This window comes from Pararge aegeria, chromosome 16, assembly GCF_905163445.1.
Source record: "Pararge aegeria chromosome 16, ilParAegt1.1, whole genome shotgun sequence".
NCBI classification, from domain to species: Eukaryota; Metazoa; Arthropoda; class Insecta; order Lepidoptera; family Nymphalidae; genus Pararge; species Pararge aegeria.
The window spans coordinates 9,758,902-9,769,453 of NC_053195.1; the positions used below are offsets into that span (position 1 = coordinate 9,758,902).

Genomic DNA, 10,552 nt, shown 5'->3' on the forward strand with positions numbered 1-10,552 from the left:
TTCTTCCAAAAATTAATAATAATTGACATGAAGAAAAAAATTTGAAATGAGCATTGAAAGTTTAAGTTAAAGCCATTGCAAGTCTCATATGTGAAGTTGAAATCTGTCTAGGTTCAAGTGCGCCGAATTTTCTGTTAACTAAAATTTTCTCAGTGACATCAATTTTTTATAGAAAATTAATTGTGCATGTTTTTTATGAATTCTATTGGAATAAGTAACTAAATTTCTTTTCCACATCTCATGTGCTTGGAAAATGCATTCATTTTAATCTGTTACATTTCCGCGATCCCGCAATAAAAGAATTCGTCGGTTATGTAGTCTGCAAAAGTAAAATGAATGTAAAATTCTTAGTCCGTTGATTGGATAGCTACATGTAAAGTTAAGTTTTTGAAACCTCTCAATGACTTTTTCTCCGCTGCCAAAAAGACGATTGTTGTAAGGAAATACACGAATATCCCTAGATACACAAAGATCCCCACCAAATTTGGAGTCTGTAGAAGTTACAGGTTAGAAATAAAAATTTTAGATTTTAACACCCACCCCCGCAATTCCTGTCGGAAGTAGACTTTATAGAAATCCATTTTGAGATGTTCTTTATGTGAATAATAAAAGATTCCTACCATATTTAAAATTTTTAGAAGCTATATTTCGAAATTGAAATTTTTTATTGTTAACACCCACCCCCGCGAACCTTATTCAGGAGGTGGTTCATTGGAGGTGATTCATTGTAAAATCCGCTCGAAGATCATTTTTATATTACATATAGAACACTCTCACTAAATTTGAAGACTATAGGAGCTATCGCTTGGAATTGAAAATTTTCATTGTTAACGCCCCCGCAATCTTCTTTGGGGTGGGATATCGTAAAATTTGTTCATTAATCATTTTTACATCACTTATAGAAAATTCCTACAAAATTTGGAGCTTGTAGGAGCTTTAGCTGGAAAATTAAAAATATTCATTGTTAATACCCACCCCCGCAACCCCCTGTGGGGTGAGCTATCGTAAAATTCGTTCATAGCCTATTTCTACACCTCTTACAGATGATTCCTACCAAATTTGAAGTCTATAGAAGCTATAGTTTAAAAACGGGAATTGTTCATTATTAACGCCCCCGCAATCCCCTTTGGGGAATGAATTTCTTAAAATCTATTCATAGCTGACCTCTACATAGCAAAAGTAATATTCCTACCAAGTTTCACGTTTTTAAGTCTTATGGTTCCCGAGATTTCGTGGTGAGTGACTATATAGATGGGAATTCTTCGATTATCATCGAAATTTTTATCTTTTTATCGGGCTTTTTTAAAATTTTCTTACATACAAAACTTTCTCCTGACAATTCTGAAGATAAAAAAAAGCCCAATTGGTCCAGCCGTTCTCCACTACCGTGAGTAGATTCTTAGCTGAATGTAAAAAACCATAATCCGTTTAATACACTCTGTTGAAATCCATGAAAACAAAAGAATCAAGAGAAAATGCTTATCTTTTGTTTTTATTAGCGGGATAAATGTTCATAAAAGTAAAACAGCAATAAAAAAATGAAGGAATGTTGGAATTCAAAAAATAGATAGCCATAAACCATCTAGGAAAAATTTCGCATCAAATGGTGGTAGTTTCATGTCGATACGATCAGTGGTTTAGGCGTGATTGAGCCTCAAACGAAGACCATTTTCATTATATATATATAGAAATATATAACCCTCCTTTTTGGGGTCAGGTATGGAGGGTAGAGGTAAGGAGAGTCATCTGTGTATATGAAAAAGTCTCGTCAAAATGTATTAAATTAGGATGGCGCCACATTTGCATCAGGGTAACTCTTAAAAGAAGCGCCAAATATAAATATTGTTAGAGTAGGCTTGAAAAATAAACAAGGAAGTATGGAGATACAAGGAAGTAAGGTTATATTTACCACAATATTTTGTACAACGTAAGTTGTTGAAATTCTCAATAATTAACTACTTTAGTCGATAATGACATTAAATTTTTGAACTCGGCATACTTCAATTCATCTACGATTGCTACATTAATACCATACCCTGTGCATCCACCAGCGCCATTGTGGAGGATTTTTGAACTGTTATTTAGCGCATACACTGGACACTTTTTCAACTTTTCTCCCATATAAGATGACTCTCCTTACCTCTACCCTCCATAGGGTCAGGAAATAAATCAAGCACTCATTTCTTTTTTTTAATTTCTTTTACGGCCATGGATTCAAGTCCTTTAAGGCCTTTCAAAAAAATATTACAGTTTAGCTTAAAACTAAGATAATTTTAAATATTACATTTTAGCTTAAAACTAAGTAATTATCATTTTCTTTGAAACATTAACTTAAATCTTACAATTTTTCTACACTATTACAAATAAAACCAAAAATAGGCTAAAAATATAAACTTTTTCTTAATAATCAAGCTCTCAATACTAAACGGACCACAGAATTGCAACATGAGTAAGAATTTAACGCCCAATGAAGTGGGCACGGATCAGCTGTAATATTTTAAAGCTTTTGAATTTGTTTCGTTGAGCGCTCTTATCCCAGGAACTGTTGCTTGGAATTGTTTTTTTTATGTTGGTAGTATCGGCTTAAGCCTATATTACATCACGCTATGATGAATAGCTGCAGGAGCTCCTGCTCCTCGCAGGAGGCACCCTCGGGTCGACGTCTCCCACACGCCCCCCGATGTCGTCGAGCCCTGGGGCTCTTTTCATGGCGAGCTTTCGCGCTCGCCCCACTCCCCCAGTGACGCCGTAGCAACCCCTTAGGTGGTTATCGGCAAATGTCCTTCCGAAAAAGCAAAAAAAAGAATAGCTGCCAAGACGCTACGATCATCAATGAGAAAAGTTGCAAAAATTACAAAAAATATCCTTTTTGGGAGATTCCCATATGTGCGATGCGTGAACGGTAAATGTTACGCCAAAACGACGTAGTAAGTATGTCGGAATTATTTATTTAAAATTCTAAAAAATAATCTCTGCGACAGCATACGACTATATTTCATGTGGTATAATAATAGAGGTACGTGGGTTAGTCTTGGTGACACTGCGCGCTAGTCGCTCCATTCTTTACCTACAACTTCATGGTGAATTCTGTAACTGCGTAGGTAGTATCTGTGCATTCCAAACTCAATTTGAAAGATTACAATAAAAAATTGTAGGCACATTCAAAGTTTACTACAATCAGTCTCTATAAAATACAGTACAATTAATAACTTATTTACTTTTTTTTAGTTTTTGGTTGTAAGGCTATTACTGGATAAATTAAAGGTAAATAGTGACCTAATGTCTGGACTTTCATACATTTGTGAGTACGGTGAAGAAGAGGAGATACATCCAGAAGAATACGAAGATTTACCCAAGAAACAGTGTCAGAAGTATGCAATTTATGGAAAAATGTGTTTCCGTTGTAGTATTGAACTAATTAACGTAATTCAATCATCTCTGAGCCACGATTCTTTTATATTGTAGCTAACTGATATTATTAATACCTGAATTGGATTCAGTTCATAGTGTAAAAGCAAGTCGCACACTGTGTTTCATTGTCTCTGATACACCACTTTATGTCTGAACGCAATTGCCTTTAATATTATTGAACAGATTTCACAGCTTCCACCAATGGAGTGAATGTAGAGGAATGTATATGATACAATTTAACAACATAAAAGTTTTTTATAAGTATCAGGTTTTGTATTGATAGGTTTGGACTTTCCTTTTAGTCAGGGACTAGAAAGTACAATCATTAAGAAATATGCATTTTATTATGTCAATACATTCAAACCAACTCTTTATTATAAGTACTTAGTGTATCTTGCAAATGAGTTTGGCAGTTTCACTATGCACGGGTAGTCTGCGTATTTGACATGATGCAAGAAGTATGATGGATCAGAATTTTAGTTACATTATGTGTGTAATAAGAAAAAACCTGCTGCGGTAGTTAATTAACAGATTTTTTTGGTGTGATGCAATCCATACATAGTGTTGATTTTATTTTAGGCCAAGACTACCCCGACCTAATTTGAGTGGTGTGTCAGTTGTATCATTTGAAGAACATATTGAGAACTCCAGCCTCCATAGGGGAAGAGTTCGAACCTTTCCACATGTGAGAGGAAACTGGGCTACATTTGTATATATTGAGTGTAAGTTTTTTTGTAATTGCTTAATCTCTTGAATATTGTGTTTTAATTTGTTGATGTCAAGAAAGTGCTTGAAGTGGAGGTGAGGTCAATAAGCTAGTTTAATAAGTACAGTTCAATGATAAAATTTGTGTAGGGATGACAGTTTGTGACTAAAAAGTTCCTGTGAAAAATTATGGAATTACCTTCCAGATTAAATCATTGTCTCAGTTGTCAAATTGGTTGCTATTATATTTATATATTTTAGCAGAATGGTTATGTTGCTCTATATGCATCCATTTATAAATTATTTTTCCAACATACCCAGCTAAGACTAAAATTCAGACCTTCATAGCTGTCTTTTTGCTAAATCCTATTGAAATGTACTGCACTGATAACCAGTTGTCTGATGTTATTGATGTTTTATAAGGCATAATAAATTCAGCACAATATTTTTGTTCTAGACCCAGATAAAGAAAACTTGTTTAAATTAATAGATAAATTTGCAGTGTTGCTTGCAACAATTGATGACTCTTGTTGCAAATGTGAAGACATTCACATTAGCCTTTCAAAAACTTTTGTTTTGAAATATCATATGATTAATACATTCACGAGCTGTTTACAGGAAGTCGTAAATAATATTGAAAGGTATTTATGTTACATAATTTGTATTTATGATATTTTTAACACCTGCACCTCACCATCACCCATTATCATTCCACAAAAGAGCACAGGTCTCTCGGAATGAGAAGGGCTTTGGCTGTAGTCCACCATGCTGGTTAGCAGATATACTAACACCCTTGAGAACATTATGGAGAACTCTCAGGCATGCAGGACCTCACAATAATTTTGTTCACAACTTCACTCTTTCCTATTTAACGTAAAATGTTAAAGATTACTTCTATTTTACATAAGGAAACAAAAAAAAAGATTGTTGTTATTTTGCTTTTGATTGATTTTACAGCATATTCTCTTTTTATTGACTGCAATCTCACCTGGTGGTAAGTGATGATGCAGTCTAAGACAGTAGCGGGCTAACCTTTTAGGGAGAGTGGTAGTCATGCCCCTAATCAGTTTCTACGTCACATCGCACCGGAACACTAAATCGCTTAGCAGCACATCTTTGTCAGTAGGGTGCTAACACGGACAAAGCCCACAAGACAATTTTTGATTCATTATACAACATATTAATTATTGGGAAAACTAAACAGTTATTATAAATTACAGATATGCAACATGTACACAAAATATTATTATTAATAAATGTGTGTGTTTTTATTATTAAGTGTGTGTAAGCCTATAATGGAATTTTTCTTTTCAGTTTTGAACTTGGATTTGAATCTATAGAAGTTTTTTGTAATGAAGATAGAACCCGAACCTTTATAGCACTCAAAGTGGATTTTATTGCTCACAGAAATTTAATAGATATTACAAAGAAGATTGATAACATTCTGGAAGATTTTAGGTTGCCAAAATTTTATCATGTAAGTGATATAAAAGTCATGTTTTTATAAATATTAAATAAGGTTAGTTATAGCTGCTGTCCACACTCTTGCAACATGAAATTTGGTTACAGCTATTCCTGTGGAAACTGGAAATTTTGAGATTTTGATTTTAAAATTATTATTTATTAAATATTGATGCTGATGTGCACTTATTGAGGGTCAGTGATTACAACAACACAATTTTGTGCTGTTGCCTGGGACTTCAATGGTTTTGACTTACAATTTTTTGTTATATTAAGCAAGCTACTCCATTCTTACATTCTAGTGTGTTTTATTGTGTTAATTCTTTCAGCAGGTTTGGTTGAAAAAGTAATGTTAATGAAGTTTTATTTTTACAGGAGCCTTCATTTCATATGAGTATCTTAAGTGTCAATGGAGACAAGAAACAGGATATTTCTAAGATTTTAAATCATCTGAATCAACAATTTTTAGAACAGGAAGATAGACTAGATACTATTGTTATCAACAAAGTAAATTGTAAAAGTGGTAACAAATATTTCCAATATTATTTAAAATAATCTAAAAAAAGATACAATGGAACAAAATTTAAATAATAGAGTGTATATAAATCCAAATTTTAAAAGAACAGATAATGATCCCTGGCCCACATCACCAATTAAAACAACACACTTTAACCGACACTATCTGGAGGAAATGCCAAACCTAATTTCCCCAAAAACCAATGAAACAATGATTAACAATAGAAAAATATATGTCAACCCTAATTTTATAAGCGGCAACAATGTCACGCAAACCAATCCACCAGCAAGTGCAGTATATTTTGAAAGGAATAAAAATGTGAATAATGCATCAAATATACAGCTATTACACAGATCTAAATATTCTCTCATACAAAATTTCCATCAGAGTATCGTAAATGAAGCACAAACAAGTAATATTATAGAAATTAATAAAAACTATGCACTGGCATCAAATCTTACAGCCACCCAAGTTAATAAGAAGAGTAATACTCAAGGCATACAACCAGCAAGGGCTTTAAATATTGATACAAATGAAATTGTGAATAATGCAATAAGTAAACAGCTTATATATAAATCTAAATATTCATTAGTACAAAATGTTCTAAGTAAAGAACAAGTAAAAGCTAATATAGAAAAAAATAAAAACAATCAAAATACTAAGAAACCAACACAGGAAGTACTCTTGACAAGATCTCGTTATTGCATTGTCAGAAAGAAAAAGAGATTATCTGTAACTGTTGAGCAAGGAATTCAAAACAATTCCCCAACAGACTTAGTAACTGCTAAGTATCCTGTAACTTTGGCATCTGTAAATCAATTGACTCGTTATTCAAATCTGCATTCAATTAAAAACAGTCAAAAGAACAAAGTCAGTTGTAAAACACCTGAAAAAATTACAAAAATTAAATTATCTAAGTATAAAACCGTACCTGCTAGCTATTTAAAAAAGAATACTGCTGTAGAGATAAATACAAGATTAAGTTCTTCTTTAAGTACACTCAATAGAAGTAGATTCAGGTTTATTAAACCCAGTACACCTATTAAATTTACTACACCTGTATCCTCAATAAAGGCAGCATCAAGAATTATACAACACATTGAAAAGAGTGCATGCAGTGGAAGTAAAGTGAAGTCATCAAAATCCTTAAGAGCTAAATTCAATATAAACAATATTCCATGTAGATTATTCACGAAGTTTGGAAAATGCTTGAGGAAAGATCATGGAAGCTGTAAATACTTGCACGATAAGAAGCATGTGTCATTGTGCCGCAAATTCTTAAAAGGTATCTGCCATGACAAAAACTGTTCTCTATCACATGAGACAACGGCAAAAAAGATGCCCACATGTTATTTTTATCTGAAGGGAATGTGCACCAAGGATGGTTGTCCATACTTACATGTGAAACTAAGTGATAAAACCAAGATTTGCGAGGAATTCGCAAAAGGATATTGTGAGAATGGTGACAAGTGTCCATTTAAACATGTTGATCAATTAAAAAAGGCAAAAAAATCTTCTCGGATCAATCGGAGATGTTCACAAAATAGAGATTCAAACTCTACCCAAAAAAAAAGTGAAAATAAAATCCTAGAAAATTGTGAAAAACATATGAATTCAGGAGAAATAAAAGAACATGATGATAATGATTGTAGGTATTACAAAGAATTAATTAACAGTGATGATAGTTATGAGACTATTAAACCTAAAAGATGTAAATTAGGTACCTTGCCGTCATTTATACAGTTGTAATTATTATAGTTAGAAAAATATGTCACCTATTTTATTTTTGGTATGAAGATTAGAGTAAGTAAGTACAGCTAAAGTGCATATAGGTATGTATAACAATTTATATCCTTTTCGAGTATCTCGATTTCATTCAAGTAAATTATGTGTTTAGTAAATAAATAATATTCAAACATGTTCATAATAAAGTAACTTTTACCATGCCCTTTCCGTTGTTCACAAATCTCTAAACTAAGTTGACAGGTCTAAAGGTATGCTACAGGGGTCCTATCTACGAAATGCCCTGTCGAATAGTACAGCACTATTTTATAAAGGCCCGTCAATTTAGTTTTAGAGATAACCAGGATTTAATATTAAAGTATAAAGAAAAGATGTTTATAAAATTCTTTAATTTTTAATAAAGGATAAAACAATTTTTTAACATTTAAAACAAAAAATGAAACCATTATGTCCGATACACACTGTCTAGGGAGAGTGAAAGTGATTAATAAAGTACCTACCTAGTGAGTCTGTTATTGTCCACAGTATGTACATTAGATTTACATATATTTCAACAGCAATGAAGATGCACTCAAATGGATGTAACATATATAATTCATGTTAGCATCTTTTGCAAAAAAATGGCCGCCTCCACTTGTGTATGTGTATCGACTAATCTAAACTAAAACAACACTAAGAATTTAAAAAAAAGTTGTTGTTTTCCCAAGAATGCGTATCGTTGATAAGCTTTCGAGATATCATAGCTAAGCAGTTTAATGATGTGTCATATTCCTCACAAACTATTCAAATTGTTCTAAAAAAACATTATATTACTTTATTAAAAGTCCTTCGCTACGTGTCCCTCGTTACAGCGACATCAATATTTAAAAATAAATGGTTGTCTGTAAAGTGTTCAGAGACGATAATTTTACGTCTTAACGTGCGACAGAGTAGAAAAGAGATAGATGCATTACAGGTCAAAGCTTAGGCCGACCGTGCCTCTCCATCACTTGTTCCGTATTTTTACTTGGACGCTCGGCTCATGCGGAACGTGACAATGAGTCAACTTTTCGTGCTTGCAGCCGGCGTTCATTTATAAGACTCAAAACAGAAGATGAATTCTATTGTACACAAATCTCTAAACTAAACTAAAATTACAAGTCTTAAGGTAGGGGTAGGTACTTTTTTTACAAGGAGCAATGAAAAGGATAGCCCTGCTTTAAGACCTTTTCAATTAAGGTTTATATAGATTTGTATACAACAGAATTGGCATTAGTTCAAATTAATGCAATACATTCTAGGCACTATGACTTACTTACTCATCATCATCATCATCATCATCAGCCATTGTGCGTCCACTGCTGAACATAGGCCTCTTTCAAGCAGCGCCAACTGTTTGTTGTGCTACTCATAAGGATAATGCCCTAATCACCACGCTGGGCAGGCGGGTTGGTGATCGCAGCACTAGACTTGATTGCGCTGATATCGCTGCTGCCCGACATCGGCAACTGTCATTTTTTCAAGTCTAGCTAGTTTAGTTTAATGGTTATCCCGCCACTAGTCGGCCGCCAGAGCCTCGTTCGTCAGTCAGCAGGTGGTACCACGAGCAGGTGAGGTTGGCATTTGGAGTGTCTAGATGAAAGTGCACTCCCTTACCTCCCTTCACTCCCTTACCTCCCTTACTTACTTACTAAAGGATATTAATTTTAGGAGCTAAATCAAGCTTCGAAGCTATATAATTTGCGAGTTTCACAGACATTATTGGTACGCAACCTCTTCTCCGATGGAAAGGCAGCTTTAAAATTCAATCACACACATCGCTCACATGCTCTCACCGTCTCGTCACCGATCTCATTCAAAAATTGTATATTGTGTATATTTAATGTACCAGCTGACTTGAGCTGACTGACGCGGACGAGTCAACTGTGCAGTTAGTGTAACAGAGTTGTGTACTTCATGATTGGCACCAAGGCAAGTGTACATGTTGCTTTTGACTAAGGACCTTTGCGCTCAGCTGACTAAGGTGAGCGATGAACCAAACCATACAAGTGATTATAGAAGATTTTTGAGCTGCAACTTGACGGTTGGTATGCTTTTGATCTTTTGGGATATTAACATGTTTGCATTTAAAACAACAACCAAGCAGTGGCGTGCACAGGGTTTTTGACCAGGGTAATGCATAAAGAAGGAAGGTGCCATAAGATGGAAACATTCTTCGCACTCATGACTCTTTACAAAAAATTTAGGGTATGCAGTGCTATTGCGCATGTACGAAGTGCAAGCCACTGGAACCAAGCATTTATTTTTGTGCGGAGAGTGAACTGAAATCATTGTTTTATACCTATATCGATACAAATAAATATAACTGTAATGTGTATCTGTGTTTTTAATATGACTGCTTCTTATTAAGCTATAACACATACGTTTTAATCTTTGGCTGAACCGATTTTGATGGAATTTTCATATGTTGCTAGAAACCTTTTACATTAGGAGTAGGTGATGTACTCTATGTTTAACATTTGGAACAGCTGAACCGATTATGACGGGACTTTCAAAAGCAGCTAGAAACCTTTATAAGGTGTTATCTATTTCTTACCGCGGTCAAGACTAAATTGATTTCGGAGTAAATTATTCAGTTCTGAGTCCAAAATGTGATTTTCTACCTACGTTTACTTATTCGATCACGTGATAGTAAACTACGATGTAGATCGTATCGAAAGAGCGCCATCTAGTTAC

General features: G+C 34.0%; 2 protein-coding genes across 4 annotated transcripts; both read left to right on the forward strand.

Moving 5' to 3' along the window:
• The first annotated feature begins 3,052 nt into the window (after positions 1-3,052).
• On the forward strand, positions 3,053-6,149 carry LOC120630218 (U6 snRNA phosphodiesterase). 3 transcript variants are annotated; one of them, XM_039899357.1, is made up of 6 exons: positions 3,053-3,101; positions 3,229-3,371; positions 3,991-4,133; positions 4,574-4,757; positions 5,431-5,593; positions 5,953-6,149. In XM_039899357.1, the coding sequence occupies exons 2-6, from the start codon at positions 3,280-3,282 to the stop codon at positions 6,130-6,132; spliced, it is 762 nt and encodes a 253-aa protein (XP_039755291.1). In that variant the 5' UTR covers positions 3,053-3,101; positions 3,229-3,279; the 3' UTR covers positions 6,133-6,149. The 3 variants fall into 3 exon arrangements, with proteins under 3 accessions (XP_039755291.1, XP_039755290.1, XP_039755292.1); XM_039899356.1 differs by having other exon boundaries at positions 3,071-3,151; XM_039899358.1 differs by having other exon boundaries at positions 3,080-3,097.
• LOC120630214 (zinc finger CCCH domain-containing protein 3) lies at positions 6,133-7,901 on the forward strand. The gene has a single exon (XM_039899351.1). The coding sequence runs from the start codon at positions 6,149-6,151 to the stop codon at positions 7,841-7,843; it is 1,695 nt and encodes a 564-aa protein (XP_039755285.1). The 5' UTR covers positions 6,133-6,148; the 3' UTR covers positions 7,844-7,901.
• Positions 7,902-10,552: the final 2,651 nt, after the last annotated feature.